At 43.0% G+C, this 20,931-nt stretch overlaps 2 protein-coding genes across 2 annotated transcripts in view; one reads left to right on the top strand and one right to left on the bottom strand.

Moving 5' to 3' along the window:
• Window positions 1–19,626, top strand: part of T265_06263 (hypothetical protein) — a gene marked incomplete at both ends in the record, with an annotated part of 24,017 nt that extends 4,391 nt beyond the window's left edge. Inside the window, one exon of the mRNA XM_009171483.1 lies at window positions 19,455–19,626. Within this exon, the coding sequence (XP_009169747.1) occupies window positions 19,455–19,626 (172 nt within the window). The remainder of the gene's footprint in view (window positions 1–19,454) is intronic.
• T265_06264 (hypothetical protein) lies at window positions 15,267–17,826 on the bottom strand (the record flags this gene model as incomplete). Its single annotated transcript, XM_009171484.1, has 4 exons — window positions 15,267–15,648; window positions 17,326–17,537; window positions 17,580–17,651; window positions 17,701–17,826. The coding sequence occupies 4 exons, from the start codon at window positions 17,824–17,826 to the stop codon at window positions 15,267–15,269; spliced, it is 792 nt and encodes a 263-aa protein (XP_009169748.1).
• Window positions 19,627–20,931: the final 1,305 nt, after the last annotated feature.

Below are 20,931 nucleotides of genomic sequence, written 5' to 3'. Positions count from 1 at the left end.
CCAGCCCTCGTGCTTCCTTCGGGTGGCATGGCAGCTAGGCACCGGAAGGGTACTACAGCTGAACGCTTTTTTTTTCATGCCCCGTGCCATGCCTGTCCCGCAGTCGCCGAGTCTGATCGGCGCTTAATATTTACATTTCTTGGTGATTTGGTCATTCCCCTCTTGTGCTCAGTAATTTCGATGTACGGTCGTTTGGCTGATTGTTCTCTAAAGGTCTCAATGCTGGTCGTTGCATTTGATTTTATGTCGGGCTTTCTGGTCCTCAAAAATTGGCAGCGACCTATCAAATAAACGAATACTGAGTATATACTTTCAGAAACGTCTGTGAAGTTAAGCATCCTATGAAACATCATCATCAACTGTAAAAACCACATACATGCTCTACCGTTGTTATAGAGGCTACAGTCGCGTTCGACGATAATTTGGGGTGATGGAGTAGATAGCTATTGCCTCCTATGGGCATTGGAGGCGGTGGTTGAAAAAACTGATGCGGAAATACGGGGTTGTTAGTAGACCTTTCATCAAGAAGTTCAAGGAGAAGAGCTATACATTGAGGGAAACAGCTTGGTTGCTCCAGATTCACTGAGTGCGCAACTTGGCCCCGTCTAACAATGTGTCCAGCCATCGATATGTCCCGTTTTGGGGTTCTCATCCAGACAGACGACAAGGAATAGCGCAACCATGTTTACTTACTTTATTGCCAAGTGATTGTTTCACTTCCCGTGGCTCGTCTCCATCCTCCGCATGGCTGTGCGAAAAGTGCCCTCCAAGAAAGTAGATCGACTGACATACGGAGCACGAATAGTCTAACAAGTTCTGTCCTACCTTGTATGGAATCACAGTCCTTTCCCTAGTGCTTCATAGTACTGGGTAACCTACCTTTATCAATTACCGCTCACTCAACTTCGTCGGGTGCGTATTTTCTTGAAGTCTGTTTTTAAACTAAATGTTGGGCTGATATTCGGTCAACCTCTTCTGTATGCAGCGCTCAGGCTTTACTAAGCGTCGATGAGACCATGCCAGTGTATATCGCTTTATGATGGGAGAACGGGTGATTCGTTTCTGGTAATTGGTAATGTAATTTTTTCTCCACTCATGAGCCATCAAATCCGGGAGGTGAGGTATGTATGAATCGCCATACCAAATGTTACGCATGGATTTAGGTTATTCAGCTATTCTTAGAATCTACTGACGGTACCACACCTGACCACCACGAAAGCATCATCCACACAATGCCAAAAAATGATCGGTGAACACTCCTATTCGGCCGAAGTCCTTTTTTTAGAATCTTGCAACGGGAATGTTTGGGCCTGAGATAGCTTAGTGGCTTATGCGCAACCCTACTGACTAGATTGTCTCTGTTCCTAACCCAACCTCTGAATCTCGGCTGCTCCTGTCTATGCTTGGGCAGAATTTAAACCTTGTTCTTCCTTCGGGTGCCAAGGCAGTTGGGCACCAAAAGAGTGTCACAGCTGAACGATTATATTACATTACCCCAACCAGGGATATTGGAGATCTCACTGCAAGGCCTTGTTCTTGACTGTACAGAGTTGAACCAAAGACAAGATGACCAGTTTTGAAGTATACTCTTATGTCCTCAAATTTTTCATCTATTCAGAGTTTAGTCCGTCCTTACAGTGTTGCATCCGCCCTTAACAACTCTGGTCAACTCAAACCGTCCCTTTACATTGAGTGAGCATCAGAAATCACCAGAACTCCTTCTGTCTTCAGAGTCTACCATACAGCTTTGTTCGCAGCCGTACGAATCCCTCCTTTTGAATGGTCCTTCTCTCTAACTTACCGCTATCATTTTGGCTTGATATGTTAGACAGATCTCACGCAAATCGCCCACCTGTGTACCTGGCCACATGTTTAGAGGTAATAATGCAGAATACCCTGGTGGTTGGGAAGTGACAGTGTCTTCTGTATGACCGCGTTGCGAGCCTCCGCAAGGCTGGTGGCACAACATTTATGTTTGACAGACTTATGTCTGCACTGCGGAATTTTAGGCCTAGTAACCTGTTAACAGCGATGCGCGACAATGTTTGTACAGGCCCATGTGATTATCGACTGGCTAGCGATAACCACATTTATGTGTACGGTGTGTGCCTTATGAGCGGTGCAAGCCATCAGATATTATTTGGCATGCACTGTTGGTCTCAAGTGTCCAGTCGTTCACACGAACATAACTTGTTAGAAACGTAACCAGCTCGCCAATGAGTGACACCGATTTGGTTTTATAAGTCATCTATTGGTTTTCGAGGATATCCCAAACTTGTGTGTACACTGCATTGTTTGGTTTCGAATTCTGATCTATTGTATGACGAATATTAGTGATCCGGGCGAGCTTATTGGTTGCTGACCAGGTGGTTGTTGCTGAGTTTGGCATTTAACTTTCAGATATTTTTTCAGCAACCAGTGCACGGTCGGGTGATGACGTCTCCTCATTTAGCGTTGAAGCATCTGCCAACTAATTGCCGAGCTCAGCGAAAAGGTCAACAGCCACCTGAACAACAACAGAATTATTGTAATCCATCAGTAGGTATTTCCTTCAAAAAATATGTAGATCTTTCACCCACACTCCGGAAAATCTGGGCCTACAACGGTGCTACAACTGACTTTCTGTGTGTATCGTTTCACAGACCAAGTGGTCTCACGGCCTTGAATAGTTAATGCGGATCACGAGACTATCCACAGGATAGGTTATTGGCCTCATTCGGCCGCTTCTCCTCACTCAAGTAAGCAGGTATGGGCCAACCGCTCAACCAGGACTTGTATTTTTTTACTGATCAAGTAGCAATTCTGGCATGAAAAGAGCTGCGAATTTCAGCGATTATTAGCATTTTTTCCGGATGATCCGAAATGGTCAGTAAAACAATCCTTTGGACGCTGACAGTCAAAAAGCAACGGACCGTGGAGGAAAGCTAAAGTTTGAGCATTTTGCCAGCCCAATAATTCATCTCATAAGTTTTAAACTAACCAAGAGGAAATTTTAGACTTCCACTCCGTACGCAGTCAATTTTAGCACCCCTACCCGGGGGGAGCTAGTCAATATACGGAAGCTAGCAACGTGCAAAAAAGTATCCAGCGTCATACCTCGCTTACCAGTTTCACAGGCTTCTCTAACCAGTACCGGAATTCTAAGTGCTCTCGGTGAATTGAGTTGCTTCTGTAGATTCTGCTGGTGCCCAAAAAGGCAATAAAAAAGATTTGTGGATTGTCGGCCTGATATATATCTCAGTCAAAGTATTTTTTGCCGTACTACTGTCGTAACGGTGATACTACTGATGGAGGCATGCGAGTAGTATGTTTTCTCGTAAATCCGCTTTGCGTCTCTTGAAAAGTGAGTTCTATTACGGATCTTATGGAGTCGCATTTGCATGGATTTGAGCAACGGTCAGCGAATAACCAGGAAAGTTCAGGAAGACACGCTGAAGGAGAAGATGGATATTCAGTTTTTGTAAAGAAGATGCATATGAGTGTTTTGCTTCCCTGTCCAGTAGTCTGTAACTGCTCAGTTGGCACTTTCTAACAAATAACTCCCCAGCGAAGGCCTTCTTCCTTCCACTACTGCACCGCCCGTGATAAGCGGAAAAGGGTTTTGTTGGAGAAATATTCACCCTTACCAGTGCTTTGGAATGGCGTAATAAGTCTCAAAAATCAACCTATTCTCGCTTCATTGCTTCCCTTGTAGCATATGACTTGGTCAACAGAGAAAGCTTTTGGTCTTTAGTCTGTCAGACGAGCTGCAGAACCTACTACTCAAATGCAGAAACCGTTTGTCTTGAAGTACGATGTTCAGTAGGGCTTTCAACTACAACTGGTGCTTTTGGATGTTACGACTGCTCGGATAATGTCATGCATCGGAGCCGCTTTCAGGGAGTCCTATCAAGTGGATCAAAGAACTTGATTACCCTGATGATACCGTCATCGATACGTAGCTTCTGGACACATTGTGACATGAGAATTTCTGTTAAATGCTGGCACCATAATTAAAATGAACTTCAGAGAAATGCATGACCGTAAACATACCAGTGGTCTTGCGTAAAAAGACGGAAAAGATTAAGGGAACAAAGCAACAATGACAAAAATCAAGTGATTTTTTGAATGATTGATCGATTAAATTCTTGCTCTTCCAGTAGGAGTTTCACGGAACAACTTCATCCATATTCGGTATGTATCGGACGAACTAGACAAGTAGAGTAAAACGTAAACTATTGATCATACGAAATATGTAAGGAGTAAGCAAATTAAAATAAATTCATTTCACTTTTTCATTGATTCAATAAACTTTCATCTGCACAAGGCTTGGGATAGGGGCTGTGCAGAATTCGTACTTAAACCAAGAGTAGTGACCTCATAGAACACCTACACGCGAACAAAAACGCAAAAACTACATTTACGTGGACACACAGTCGCGAGATTAGTGAGTTTTGCTTCAATTGTTGTGTAGTCACGCGACTACACATTTAAATTTCAAGCGCCTAAATCTGTTGCCTTTCCCGTTCCTGACCACTTTGAAGCAAGCTGTCTAGGTAGTTCAATCTCCGGCGGAGACTAGCTTGTTTGCCGGGTGCTTGAAGCAGGGGGTGTGATAGACAAGTCAACTTTTGGTCACCTGCATCGAATGTGTTGTCTTACCGGACCCACTAAAACTGCACTCAGCGACATGAACCCCCAACTGAGCCGACAGTCGATCAGCTCATCAAACAAGTCGCTGACTCATACGGAACGCTACGTGCCGAACTCTCGGAAGGCGAGGGAGGATGATCTCTACGGAGATGCAAACCAAGGTAGAGTGTATGAGGATATGCTAGTTCCATCCAAAGCAAACACCGGAGTATTTGTGGAGTGTGAGGTATTTTGCAAAAGTCCTGCATCTGATTTGTATTTACAGAGTCTGTGTGTGGATCACACAATGCTGATGCGTATATTTCAGGGCACTATAAACAATGGACAACGTGAAAAGATGGAAAGCTGACGTGTTTTCTCAACAGTAACCACACATGACTCTTCCTCCAGAAAGGTTATTTAGTGGATAGTTTCGTGCGGACCACTTTTTGATGACCGATTTCAAAGAGAAAGGTTATTAGTGGATAGTTTCGTGCGGACCACTTTTTGATGACCGATTTCAAAGTAGGATGTAAGGTCGCATGTATTATGAAGCTGGGCGTGATTATTCGTGAAGAGCAGTCATTCTGGTTGGTCTCAATCAGTTGGGGGTAGTTTCTCCCCTCTGCTAACACCTTTTCCATCAGCCACAGGCGTCACGTAGGCTCTGAACACACGTGCATTTTGAGTATCTGTTTGACCGGACGCTTGGTTGGCCCAGAAACTGAAAGTTCTCGGAAGACTGACAACTTGCTAGTAGTCAACAGTTAATGTTCAACTTTTTTCAATAGCCAACTGCTATCCTATTTTTACTGTCCTCTAATCTGTCTCAGAGACTTCGTAATTATCATGTCCTTCGTGCTGACTGTGAAAAATGCGCAAATAACATTTGATTACTCTCTGGTAGTAACCTTTTCCGAGCATTGGGTTAAACCAGAACAACATTGCGGATACGCAGTAGACGGGTAGACTCGTTCACTAAATTTGGATTTGTTTAGCAGTAGGCCAAGAGTGCAACAGAATAACACAGCTAAAATCTTTGGGTCACAATTAATTCTCAAGTAAGTTTGAATGGAATAGACTTCTCTTCCCCTCAATACCAGTTAAGTCCGGTCTCTTACTATTCGTGACCGCCTTGACTTCCAACAAAGACGATGTCCCCAAGAGGCAGAATCTCCTTTTAGCATAAACCACGAAAAATTTCAGACTGGATTTGTCCGTGTTTCCATACCAGGAGTGTATCCGATAAAAGAGTGGCAACCAGTTTTGTCTGGAAATGATCTGGAATCTAATACCATCATCTCTATCCACGGTGAGCAACACTCAGGATTGTCCTCCAGTTTGGTGATAAAAAAAAACTGCCACACAGATATGCCGTAGTTGGAACGGATTCTGTACTATGATAGGCAACAAAAAAGAATATTCTTCCTCTGCTGGAAGAACGACTTGACCGTACATCACCAAAACAGTACTTTCTCTGAACAGGGCATACCGATGTAGGATATCTTCAGAAGTTAACATCATGTGGAGTGTTGTTGTATCCTAGAGGTTTTAGGAAAATGTCCTCCATATTTCTTGTCGATACAACTGTCTCTCTGTAGATGGGTCACATTCAGCATACGCCATTTAGTATTTTGCGCTTCTCGCTTAGAAATTTAGAAATTGTTCCAGCTGTAAAGGACATCCCAACAGGCTAGCCATCCTATGGTACGCTTTTGGTCGTTTGTTCAGGCATCCTTCTTCGGTGGATCACAACCTATCTGGGAAGCCGATTCCGCAATGAGATTTCTGGCTTCTCTATCAATCTGTAATAGACTAACGAAAGCTGAAGGCCCAGATGAAATACGGATGTCAAATTGGTCCTCACCATTTGAAGATGTCGTGATTAGGCGAGGCAGATTTCATTACAGGGCTTAGGGCCTTGGAAGTTAGCAAAGTAAATGTTCCTTAGTTGAAGTACCGAGTGAATTTGTTACAAGCTGATGGAAATCTCATCAATGAATCTCACATTTGTACATAGCCTAATCTAGCTGATTCTGGGATAGTCAGTCGGGAAAAATACAGATTCATTCTGTGGCATTTCAATAATGGATGAGCGATTCGGAGTTACCGCCGGCTATTACCATCTGCGATCAACCAAGTGATGGTAATGGGCTTGTATCTTGAAAAGCCTGGCTCATCTATCGGAGCCATTTGCCCTCACTTCATTCGAAGACACCTCTGTTGTTATGAGATGCGCCGAAAAAATATGGTGTACTTCGAAAAACTGGTAGTCAGCTGTCGAAATGAGTAGCTGGAAGCCATTCTAGTAGGATCCAGCGGATTCCAAGCACTTGTGCAAAGAAACCTGGGCAGTTTGCTTGGAAGATATATGCTCTATTATTTTCAAGCTCTATTTACGTCTCCTTTTTAATGACTTTTCCATGATAAGAGCAGTTACTTGTCTCATCTTAAAGGCGTTGGGGTTTTTGATAGTCTTACTAATGTCGGCTTTTTTCATTTCCAAAGCGATAGCCCATACAAGAAATTCTCCTGACCGGACACATATATGCTGATGACACAGCTGAACATATGCTGACGAAATATATTTACAAACCATAAAGTGACTGCGCCGCTTAATTTTCACTGCTATGAATGCCTGAGTAGGTTCTCAGGAGGTTCCGTGTACCTATTCTAGTGGGAGAGACGTTCTGATAATGCCTACGACCGGGTTGTGTGATAGCCTTTCTGAAATGTATTAGGATAAGATAATGGGATATAGTATAGTAGAAGGCTATCGCTGTGCGTGGATACCATAAACATTTATCTGGTGAATCATTGTATCTGGACCATTTCGTACCTAGTGTGAGTAATGATTAGTAACTCATTACGTGGAATATGGTCAATGTAGATTACCTTAGATTCTTGTTAGTGTGCAAATAATGCATCAACTAAAGTAAGAATGAAGGGCTGAAAAAAATAATGAATTGATGAATCCACGTTAGGCATTCCCATTTATCATTCGTCAACCTCCGGTTGTAAAGCTGCGTCCCCTTTATCCGTCTTATTATAACTGAAAGAAGATATTTACTGCAATATGTGGACGCTCCATCTGCCCTCTTCAGTCGTGGAATTAAAACAGCTGATGCCACCTGGCTGAATGAGTTGTAATCCGCTGCAAAACGTTTGAGTAACTAAATCCAGTGATCTGCAACACCGCCCTTCCCTGAAGAAAGATTGCTGCTTGAGTATTCCATCAAAACACCACAGTATTTGTAGTAAAATCGATGTTTTCCTAATCTTCAGTAAAGTTACAGGGGCCTTCATCTGAGTGCCACTCAATACGCAAAAGTTTGCTTTGGAATAGAAATAATTACATCTCAGTCTGCGTGGTTGGCTGTTGATTTGTTCGTTCAGCTGGACGAGTGGGTTTTAAATTGACCTCCCAGTTCAGCGAACAAACGACGACCAGTGAGGAACCTTTCCCTCATTCCGCCAGCAATCAGTCAGTTGAGACCAGGATTTTGTACTCTCAGGCATGAGTAAAACACTAGGCACGCCAAACTCAATGAAGACAGGTCACAGGTTAGTGTGACTTACCAGGGTCAGTGCAGTTCCCGCGCCCAGAATCACCCCACCTATGATATCTGTCACGTGATGCTTGTTATCCGTAAATCGGCTAATGGCAACGTAGAGTCCAAAGCAGATAATGGCGGTCTGGAGGACTGGGCGAAGCATTGGGGCGCACGCCAATTTTAGTCGCTTTTGGAGATACAGCTGGTCAGAAGAATGGAAGACAAAAGGAGTGAGCATACGTGAAGTAACTCTGGTGTTCAAATGATATTTTAGATGTGCAAACATGCCTCAGTCACTGTATGCAATCTCCCGTTATTCATTAGGGTGAAGGACACCAAAGTATTTCAATCTATAGTTGAAAGAGAAGCGGGAACTCAGCACATCCAAGGGCTTGTTGCTAATAGTGTCTGTCTGCGTGAATGAAAATTTCTGTGGACTGTACAGCAGCTTCGGTCTGACACTAACCGAACTCGGATTTGTATGCCGGTGACAGAAGTGACAAACCTCATATCGGCTCTGACCTACAAGTCACTGAATAGACCTCTAAGGACACATAAGAAACAAGGAATCGCAGTCACTGTTCAGCATCCCCTTAGAAATGGTATACAGCTGAGGAATGGGCCAGTCGTTAGTTTGCGCTGGTCAAACCTTTCAGTTTGTGTGTACTGTACTGTTAACGTGTGGGCATACATTGTCAAACGATATGCGAGGCCGATGAGGTGTTGAGTTTTCAACTGACAAAGCAGTATAAAAGAAGTGACTGACAAACTAAGCCTACAGATTCGTAGCTGAGGGTCATAGGACGCAATATATCAGTGAGTTGTGATACTGACAAACATGGCCCGTTCTCGCAGCAACAGGTTCTTCTGCGTTCGATGCTAAACTGTTAAATTCAGGTTATTCGTGGACGTTGAATCTGAAGTGCAACCAGGTTTCCATACTCAAATGACACTCTCGTGACACACCACTCTCGCTTGAACGGTCCTCCTTCTGTTCCAGCGTAATTATTCTGATGAGTCCACACAAGAGACAACCACTAAACTCGAGTTTCGCTCTCATTAGGGGTCATCAGCAAAGCATATCCAATGGTCGTGCCGGGTCCTGAACTCCGGAGATCTGACGTACGAGATGAGCGTGTCACCACTATTCTATCGACGTTGGACGCATCCATTTTATTTTCCCAACTAAAAAGATGACTCACGCTGCTCGTGCCTTATTCCCGAAAGGCCATCCACCCAGTTTTGACTTCGATATGCCTGCGCTTCATCATATGGTTCACTCCAGCTCAGGAACGAGCATTCAATAATAACTTCTATTGGTGTTATTTCTCAAGCCCATTGATGTGAAGTTCCCACAGTTGCGGGCTATACTTGGCGAAAAGTTCACCGTTAGCGTATGAAAGGTAGTTGATTGCATAGCGCTCAAATGGAAACCCCAATCTAGGCTTTCAGCTTCCCGCGGCGGTCATATGAATCGGCGCTTCTACCGTGATAACTTCGACAACTTGAGCTATTCAGTCACTATTCATCCAAAGTGAGTATAAAATATCTATCTATCACGAAAATGATGACTGAAATAACTGTAGTTGTTGCTGTTACTGTGGGGTTGACAGGCGTGCCAAAAATACGTCCTTGGTTGTCCAGGTTTCTTGAGTTCAGTTGACGTGCCACTTAAAGTTGTTCACAAATCTCCTCCCAAGCCCTTTCTCGTATTAATGGCCAAACAGTTCAAGCAAGAAGGAAGTTTTGCTACTACTTACGGCAAAATTCTGAGCGGTATGACTGCTACTTTGAACAGTATTTGATGTTATGAATCCTGATATTCCCATCTGGTCACCTGACATCAGCCGAGCGCAGGATGAATAACATTATATTCTGTTTAATTTCCAGTGGAGCACACAGCTGCGCATCCATCTGTGGCAAAGCGATATGGTCTTCGGTTGCTGACTGGAAGATCATGAATTCCATTTGTTCTAGAGGTCCTTCACAGTCAGAGCTGTGGTCTTCTAGCAGTAGTTCAACGGTAGTACAACGCCCTTCAACTATCTACCAAAACTGACTTCGTCCACAGAGTCAGTTTTTATGGTCTGGATGTGGCATTAGTGGCGTCATTGGCTTTTTGTCGGACAGTTTCAATAGCTGCGAGTTGTTGGAGTGTTGTCTTGCGATAGATGTTTGTGCATTAGGCGTTAAGTACACTTTAATAAACATCAGAGTAATTGGGATTTCCAAACTTTATGTCAAATTATGGCGTACTCTTTTTTCTTGTTGAAATTACCAAGTGAAAGTTGTGGTAAGGAATTCGATGTGGTTGAGTTGAGAACGCCTTTTGTTAATCGATACTTGGAGACCTGGATGCTCACACTTGTTGGACAAAAAACCAGCTCCGTGGGCCACTCAAATACTCACCCATTTGATGCTCAAGAAAGCCATTTTCAGCACGCACTCGGTAAGAACTCTGATAACTTACTTACTTACCTAGCCTACTTTTTCCTAATGACATCTCAATCCGCTGCATGAATCAGTTGATAATCGTTCTAGTCTTAAGAACAGGAGAATTTGAACGAGGGTAAAATTTCCGTTATCTATTCATCCTTGCAACCAAACCACATTACTCAAGTGTGAACACGTTCGCCTGTTGGGACGGGTCGAGTACCGTTTACACGCTCACCCCGCATGTCAGACGTATGGATTTCAAGCGAAGGAACGGCGAGGGATATGAACTTCTGATGAGCACTCATAAGAGCGAAACTCGAGTTCAATTTTTCCTCCTTCGAGTTGGACTTACCAGAACAATTGCACCAGAACAAGAACTGTTCAAAGTAGAGTGGTGTGAACGCCAATAAAAGATATCAAAGTGGTGTCTTTAACTGACAATGGATATAGGTCAAATAAATTGACATTGCCGTAGGATAAGGCTTGGGAAAATAAAACCTCTGTAGTTGAACTGAAAGCTCCTTTTCTATGGTGGGTTGTAGTGCCCGAAATTTCTCGCTCCACGGTATAGTTCAAGGGTTTCTAGTTAGCAGTTCAGCCAATCCTGTAGTTTTCTCCGGCAGTAGGTTAACTGCATCGATGGAATTTCGACGATTTACTGTTATTCTCATGACAATAAATAGACCTTGGAGATTTGTGAAAATAATCGGTTTGGAAATACTTTGAACGAAAATACCGGATATAAGAGATATACCCAAATTCCATTATGGCTTCAAGAGGGTTGTGCCATTCATTCATCTAAGTGCATTTAATTATCCCGAGTACGCAGATTCTCATATGATGTTTCCGGAAATAGAAGAATGAGCACTGATCTGGCACGGGCGACCCTCCAACAGAACGACGACTGAAGAGGCAATATAAGTTTTTTACTGGTTCTTACAGACCGAGAAAATGGACTTTCAGTTTACGCTAACCTCATAGCAGAGGCCCCTCACTTTTGCCGGGTTTAGTCAGTTCTTTCAAGGCTCAGCGGTGCAAAAAAAATCCTATAATAAAATCCTTCCTGTACTACTATGAACGTTTATTGGCTCCGTAACATTGGCTATAGGAAAGCAGACCGACTGCAGTCGATGCATATATATGCATCAACAACCGTTAAAAATGGAACAAGAAATGTGGAGAACGTTAGCTGATCTGATGGCTTTATACACTACCTACTAACGGATTGTTTATGGCGAACTCGCTGAGGGAATAAATTTGGACAAAACCGAAATAAAATAAGCACAGATTGAATATTCGCACTGATCAACACTTGACTTATACTCTAGTACAAAATGTCCCATAGTTACAAAAAAGAGCTTTAGTAAAAGTGACTGCTAATATAAACGGTTGGGCAACAGTACTGAACGAATCAGCCTCTGGTATGCTAACATGCCCTCCTAAGAGGAGAATGCATTATTGAGAGGTCATTGCGTTTTGGAACACTACTCTTCAGAATCGTGCGAGTATGTGGCATGATAACAGAAAGACTTTTTTGTACATGCAGAAGCTATGCTAGGTTACCAAGCATAGTTGTGTGCAGATGTAACGTTCTTCATTGCAGGCATCGGTTGCTGAGGGGTCGTTTTAGTCTATCACTTTTTCGCACACAGTTACAAATATATAAGGACGTCTTTGTTCAAGACACTTGCGTAACCGAGAGCATCGTTCAGACTCGGAAAACGAGTGGGTATTGAGTTAGTGGATATAACATTGATCAGAGTTGTTAGTGTTTAAACGCGAATCGATATGACTATGGTGTTTCTCCTGACAATTCCAAAAAAGACTCACCACAACATAAGCTACAGTAACCGCGGTAACCGACGAGTGTCCGGAGACGAATGACAGGCTGAAGTATTTGGGAAATAATGACGAAGAAGACGATCCGTCAAACGAACATCTATTTGAGCAAGTAAGTCAAATCAAATCAAACGAGGTTCAAGTTGAACCTTCAGCCTAACATTGCACATCGGTATGAAAATACTTCGATACAGTTTGAAAACATCGCCTAGCGTACCCATCAACGAAAATATTACACAAATAGATTGCCATACAGAGCACCGGACCGATCGGAATCTGAGCCAATTAAGTGTTCAAACAAGTACGTTTGTTGACGAGTCAAATTTACACTAGAAGTTATTACATGTTGTGGCCTCAGTAAGCAAAATGCGCGAAATCTTTGGAAAGTGTTTGTTGGTGAGGTTGGCACGAATGTTAAAACGCATGCTTACAAGGAGAGATTCCATTGAGATTCCATTTTCCACCAGGACGAGTGTGTTATCAAACTAGCAGCAAGAGTTATCACTCTTTAGAAAATGGAATGAGGAACAATACAATTAATGGGAATAGTGGAAACACTAAAAAACATTTAAACGGATTTGAGGGGCACAGAAAGGGCCCTCAGTTGTACAGCATAAAAACTGGACGTCAACCTCTACCAAAGACGTTGGATGTTGAGCGACCAAATGTGATCACGTGATGATAATAATGGTAATAAACCCGTTCAAATATAACATCGTTCCGGTGCCTAGCTGCTGTCCTACCAGAAGGAAGTACAAGTGCTATGATACTGCCAGATTGCTCAGACCTAGATAGAAGCGGTCGAAATGCCGGGATGTCGTGCGAACCACGAACCCTCCGATCACTGAGTTCGCGTCTTCACCACTGAGCTATCTCGAGTTCATGGAAAGGCAGGTAATAAACAAATTAGATACTGATGATAGATACTCAAACTAAACTGAAATTCGTCTGGATTCTTGTTTCTAACCGGTAGTATTTTTTATTAAAATTTATGGGTTGTATCATGCGAAGGGGAATGGACGTTGATTTGGTGAGCATGTCAGCTCACATTTAGAGCAGAAAGCGCGATTGGTGATTGAAACAAAAGCTTGGTCTGATTTTAGCCAATTTATTTTGCTTGATACAGACCTTCCGATGTTATGGTACTCGTACCATTACAGTTATTGATTGTGATAACTGCAGTAAACAGCTCTGACTGGTCTGCAATTTCCTGGTTGATTTTGTCGAGAAAGAGGCAAGGCAGTTGCTTCAAGCCCCGCCATGTTTCACCGAAAAATTTCACTGCCAAGAACCGACTTGACTTAGATCTTATTGAGGCGGCTAACTTCCAGTTTGATTATCCACTTAAGCATATCCTTCTTTTTTAATCACACTTTTTTCCTCCATTAGCTGCTGAGCAGTAGCGAAGATAACCAACAAGATGTAATGTGGATGGTCTCGAGAGAGTAACGTAGGTCGGAGCAGAATTTGAGATAAGTGCTGAGGTGTCAGCAGTATGCGGGAGGACCAGGGTCGTAAGAAATCGAAAAGAGTGTGTGTGTGTGTGGGGGGGGGGGCATCAGGTCCTTCAGTCAATCGAGGTTATCTGCCCGAAAACTCCTTCCTTTCAGCTGATGGTTCAACTTAAAGTATGTTTTTAGGGATAGGATCAAAATAAGGTGGTGATGAATTAGACCTATGAGCAGGTTAGATGTGGATATTTTTAACCAATTGGAAAAGTTTGGAACCGACTGAGAAGTTATCGGTTCAGAAGGGTTTGGTGAATAATCGGGAGTTTTTAATTGGGCCACGTTTCGTTTCTGACTCAAAACTTCATCAGGTCAAGTGAGTAGGTCACCAAGTTAGCCAGGTTTTAAGGCAGACGGAGAACCAAGGTTATCTGCCCGAAAACTCCTTCCTTTCAGCTGATGGTTCAACTTAAAGTATGTTTTTAGGGATAGGATCAAAATAAGGTGGTGATGAATTAGACCTATGAGCAGGTTAGATGTGGATATTTTTAACCAATTGGAAAAGTTTGGAACCGACTGAGAAGTTATCGGTTCAGAAGGGTTTGGTGAATAATCGGGAGTTTTTAATTGGGCCACGTTTCGTTTCTGACTCAAAACTTCATCAGGTCAAGTGAGTAGGTCACCAAGTTAGCCAGGTTTTAAGGCAGACGGAGAACCAAGCAGTGAGACATTATCAGATTATCACGCTAAACAGTGTTGAGTGTTAATTAACAGCTCTTTTCGGTTGCTGTGGCTACCAAATTGTTTCGTTGATGGGTTGGAGGAATTTCAAATTAGTTCCGATCATTTTCGACTCCCTAATCTTCCACTTCAAGGTGCTTCAATGGATGATTCACCGCGAATGCCACTGGTGGATTTCATTGGTCTTCGTGGGCTTGTGAGTGTTGCGACAAATTAGTTTGGGGAGGGCAGGTAGGTAAGTTTCAGCGGAATTCGGATGATGATTGCTCTTCCTGATAATCGTTCACCAACATGTGTTAGCTCGACTGATCCAAGACTGCTTTCGGAAAGGCCTGCCAGTTCAGCGCCTTCTACTCTGTTAACACTGGGATGCTTGAAGATTTCTACCGCCTCGGCCATCAGTCTGTGTGAAGTGGATCGTGGTCCTCGCCTCCAAACCTCAACATTTTCTAAATCTATTTTGTGGCCCGTGTCCAGTGTCTGTTCCACAATTGCCGAGTCTTTTCAGTAACACTTGATATTCATCCAGGTTTTTCGGCGGCCTGTTCATTTGTCCTCCATGCTCTCTGATTCTGGTGAGAAATATTCCTTGGTCGTCTGTGCTATATAGACCTTAGTGCAGTCGTTATATTTAGTTTTATAGACAGTGCTTTGTTCTGTTAGCCGTGAGGCGATCCTTCAATCGCACCAGTGCAAAGAGCAATGTTTCTCTTCTCTTCTCTTCTCTTATGTTAGCCGTGTTTAGAATCCGTCGAATGACCTCCGAAGTCTCTGGTGGAATAACAGCAGTCCCGATCCAGTCCCTGTCGGGTTTCACTACCGGTACTAACACCATTCGCAATTGACGCCTAATCAAGCTAGCTGGATAGCCACAGCCCCGAAGTTCTTTCTTCACTTCATTTTGGGCCGCTGTCCCATCAACTTCTTCTGTGCACACGGCCGTTACACGCTTAAACATTGATGAGGCAATACCGACGAATACGGACTTCGGATGGGCAGACGAGTAGTTCAAAACTGCCCTAGTGTCCGTTGGCTTCTCGTACACTGTGGTCTTGAGTTTCCCCCGACCTTATGTGTCATGTAGTCTAAAAAGGCTAGTCTACCCGAGGTTGACTCTATCTCCATACTAAATTTGTTGGACTCAGTTCATTGAGATAGTTGTAAAACTCACTAACCTTATCTCGTTTCATCACGACGAAAGTGTCATCTACATAACGCCGGAATATCTTAAGTGGGTATGGCAATCCGGATAAAGCTCTACGTTCAGATTCTTCCATAAACATATTTGCCAAAACCGGGGGTATTGGAGATCCCATTGGTAGACCTTGTTATTGAGTGTAAACCACGGTGTTTAAAACGAAGTGGATGAGATTCATGCATGCTTTTATGCCTTCCACTGTTTCATCCAACGTGAGCTGTGTCCGTTCTGGAAGGGTGGTGTCCGCTAGTAACAGTCACTTGGCTTTTTCTAACGAGTACCCTTTCGGTATACTTGTATATAACGAATCGACATCGAAACTTACAAGGATGTGTATGAAGACCTTTGATGAGTAAGTACTCACTGTTGATACACTGAGTAGAGTAGTTGAATCGCCCTTGTGTACAATGAGTCAAATATTCTTTCACCTGCGTGACAACACCATCTCCTCTATCACGAAAGATGACAAGAGGTCAATACGAAACAAACCCGAGACCTCTCATAATGGTCTCATACTTGATGTAATCTTACCGTGTTTTAGTTGAAGGTGAGTGGTCCGAAAAGTATTCTCCCTCAGGGAACAATGTCCTTCCGAATAATCCAATCGCATCCAAGTAATTCACAACACTGGTTCACAACAGCGTTATTTGATTTAAAGAGGGGCCTAAAATCAGTTATAAAGTTTTGTCCCACATCTAGGTTGCAGGTAAAGTGTGCGGGCTACTAATCGGTCTCAAGGGGCCACGGTGATTTTGCTGCATCTTTACGTGATACCAGCGTTTACAGGACGGTGGAAATAAACAGTCTTCATTCCCAGAGTAACATTAAGCCTTCGAAGTTCACAGAAGACCAGTTCCGAATGCCAAGCCATTATGCGCAGTTAAACCGAGTAAGATATTTCCAAACAATTTCCGATCATTCCCGCATCACTTTTCATCGCCAAGTTCATTCACTTTTTACGCACGAGGCTTTGACACCGAAACTGTCGTTTCTTTGGCCGTGATCAGCTTGAATCGGAAATACCATTCCCGAGTCTTCCGTAACGAAAGACACGACATGTTTCTAGTTTGGCAATCTACCGCTTTACACTCCGAAAAATTAGGAGCTGACCTTAACTTAGAGGTGTCTGACGTGGAGTGCTACCGTGGAGCGGTTTCTTAATAGAAGGAATGACCCTCCTCGAAAAGTCTCTCGCGAAAGTGGGGTTACAGTATAACATAAACAAACCAGCTAAGTTTCGAAGGAATATTTTGACAAACGGAGCTACCATTAAGGGAAGCTAACAACTTATGGGTGAATTAGTCTGCAACATTCCGGGGACAAAAGTAACAAACCAGATTTTGAAGTCCATTGCACCCTCGAAAAATTCTTCCACCGTTTCAGCTTACAATCCAGGCTCTAACAAGGTAGCATCGGATCGGTTTCACAACCATTGGTGTATATGTGGAATGTCAAGAGGATTCCCAAGGAACCTCCAAGTACACTTCATGCAACTCACTTCATGTCGTGTAGTGCTCTTGTACGCGTGCCCTGGCAACTGTACTCATTTATGAATCCCGTACAATTGACCAGTGTGATGTTGGGTTGGCATACATCGAGAAAATGTGGCCGGGGACGTCCAACAGCGATTTTGAACACTGAAGTCAAGATGCTTGTCAGACCGAGGGAAATCAGATAAATTGTGACAAGGTTGTAGACCCACACTGCCATCTAAACAAATTGTTTCAGCGTTTCACAAATGACAACACGTACCGTTTTCCAAGCATCTTTTGTCCTCTCCACATAACTTCGGTAGAGCGCTATTATGAACTCAAGAACCGCAACCTGATTGGATGATCAAAATATGCCGAAACATGCACAAGAAGAATCTAACCACTAGAGTTGGTAGAAGATAAGCGTAGATGAGTAGAATTTTCGCAGATACGGAGTCTTCGTAATAGGGGTATCTGATTGAGTTGTCATTACAGAAAAATCCAGACAGCTTCGGATGTATCCGCATTGAGAGGGAGAAGGCTAACTGGACTGCACATATTTGATGAAGGAAAGATCGGAAACGTTGAAAAAGTTGACATTTGAAACGAATTGCTTACGTAGCACAATTATCGACCAATCTGAGACTACCCGAAGAGCAAAACGTTTTCCGTTTCGGTTCATCTGAAATTGGAAATAGATATTTGTGCGCAAGTGTGAGATAACATCAGACATACAGAATCTGTACTGAGGTTGGAGGGTTTTGAATGAAGTAAGAATTACAACTATATCTGGAATTGTCTGAGGGTGGATTCGAACCACCGACCATTAGCATATTTAATAAATGATCTACCGAACGTAGATGCTTTCCCTCGAAGTCATGCACTTAAAATTCACACGCCGTTCGTCACAAAATTGCTAACTGATTACTAGTTGATAGCTTTCAGCAAGATTACTGAGCATTTGATATGACGTAATCAATTATCCCTAGCTAAAAATAGGTGCTGGTTTACTAAGATCTTAATTTGTCGACTCTCATCTACTTTCTAAATGCAGTTTGATTATTGTCAATTTGTTGAGGTTGTTTTCACTTGATGCGCGGTACTCCACCTTGCGTGAGTACAATTAATAAAGTTTTGATAAGCTACATTAAAGGCCGTACGGTCATAAACAACTTGACATTTAGGAATTCAGGTCGTTTGATCACGGCTCAATGCTGAATCGCTTTGAAAGAGTGATCAGGAACAGTCATTCATGTCACATCCATGGAAGCGCTATGAGACTTAGTAATTTGTCCTTCGGCGATGACATATCCTGCAAGTGACCGGTCCTTCAATAAACATTCGTTCATCACTACATTTTGCTTGTTTGAAGCTGAGAGTACAGGGGCAATTATGCCTAAAGAAAGCTGACTCAGGCAAGAGATGGATAACTGAGATTTTGAAATTAATAAGCCACATATTTTCATGGCTGATAGAACAGCAATGCACGTAAGAACCATGACCCAGAAACCTTATCATAATATGTTCGAATCATGTATTGGAGAATAAAGTTGCTGATTCTGCAGTTGACTAGCTGAGAAAGTTCTCCAAGTACTCGCCTATCGAGTAGTCCATCACCGAATTCTCATCTTGGCAGGAAGTACATTTATGAACTTCAATACGACCCGTGACTGTGCAACCGAAAAAATGAACGGCACACTATGAACCGAATTCCTTATCACTCACTAACCTATGGTGGTCTTCTCTCTCTAGAGAAACCGATATGCTTCACTGAATGGGGAGTATTCTCATGGGGCAGGTTACACAGAGTTTATGCTAGAACAGAGATAATACAGTTGTTTTTAAATGACGTTTGTGCGACGGTTGCGGTGGAATAGCGCGCCTCTGTTGTAATGGACGACCAGTAATTCAGTACTACCTCATTTCCTCAAATAAAACATTTTCGTATATCGTACTGAACCGTTGGAAGTTATAAACCTCACAACCAACACTTGGTTCCGGTGTCACGTGGCTGAATTCAGATGCGAAGTCTAAAACACGAGGCTGTATTATGATGGAGCAGCGAGAACAGTGGTAGTGATTACGGTTTACATAACCGTTGATTGTTAGTTTCAGTCTCATGTATCAACTTCACTCCAAATTTTCATTTTTATAGGTTCAGACCAACGGATTTGTGTGGAAAGCTTACGCTTGCTTTCCAGGTTAAATTCAGCTCGGTGGTTTGGCGCTCTTACGTACTAGCTTTGATTGTGCCAAAACAGGCAATGTGGAATACAGGTGGTTTGGATGCGCTGCTTGGTTGGTGGTCTGTTCGCCGAGCTTGGTAGTGCCAAAACAGTTCGATGTGATAGCGAACTAGCCAATTAGCCTCGATCAATGGCATGGATCGTTTCCATGTGAACGCGTGCTCTTGGTGAAAGCAACACTCCTGAATGGTTTATTTTTCGCGGAAAGATGCCGATGGAAAATTTTCACGGAGTTACAATTTCTTTTTCGGGGAGATATGGTCCCCTGAGCGATCACAGCATGGAGGGTAGAACTGGGCACGTTTGAAAGCGACAGATACTATTACTGCATTCGCCACATCCAACAGGGCAGTTCATTCTCAGCATAGTTTAAATAGAAGCACTGCAGCATCCTAGATAGCTAAAGATTCGAGAATATTGAAATGGCAAGTTCATCAAAATTCAATCTCACAGTTTGATCTCGAATGTGGTTTGAACGAACCGAAGTTTAAAGTATTTGAGCGAGTTGTGATTGTCTTATGACCAGTTGTGTTTGCTATAACGCAAAGCAAAGATGCTGAAACGTCTGTTCTATACTGGATCTATTACCCAGTGCAGCATCGATAAAAACTGTGTGCGAGAAACCAATAAAATCGACCAACTGACAGCTCATCAGTCAATAGCGGAAATCCGTTGGGTTCGATGGAATGTCGATCAAGCGAAGGGAAAGCTATTAGCGGAGCAAGATGCGTATCCTAGTTGTAGATCATGTGACTGTAGAACTACAAATAATTACCTCACCAGAACCATTAACACTTCGACGTATTTCTTAGATGACTTTTTCTGAGCTTACCAACTTAATAAGCTTGGACGTTATGTCAGACAAGCTGGTGTATCTAGAGTGGTTAACACCAAACAAACCCGGAAATTTTTCGCAAATTTCTGGCGGGATGGTTTGCGAAGATTTGGACAGCCACTAGTAGAATCTATAAGCAAAATAAAACAGCAACCAGAACAACTGTTGTGAGTGACGTTCCAGCACAGGCTGACCGTGGTAAACGTCAGGCCTGTGTGATAAACACCGGATTCATTCTGAACTATCCAGTGAAAAGAAAACTAAGTCAACGATGTGAAAAAAACTCATCAAATCGTATGCTTATTTTTTCGTCTTCATGCACTAATAGATGTGCAGTAAACCACCTTTGGGGTGACCAAATATGAGACCAGAAATGAGAGAAAAACCGTTCTGCTGTGGCTCTCATTTTGGTGCACTGTAGCCCAAAGGAAGCAAGAAGGGCGAGGTATTCCCAAGCCTACACGGGGGCAGTCAATAGCCTGCGATGGAGTTCGAACCGTGCACATTCCAATCGGCTGCTTTGCGCCTCAACCACTGGGCTGTCTTGTATT

Source organism: Opisthorchis viverrini, assembly GCF_000715545.1.
Source record: "Opisthorchis viverrini unplaced genomic scaffold opera_v5_131, whole genome shotgun sequence".
Lineage (NCBI taxonomy): Eukaryota > Metazoa > Platyhelminthes > Trematoda > Opisthorchiida > Opisthorchiidae > Opisthorchis > Opisthorchis viverrini.
This window is presented reverse-complemented; position numbering and strand designations above follow the sequence as displayed.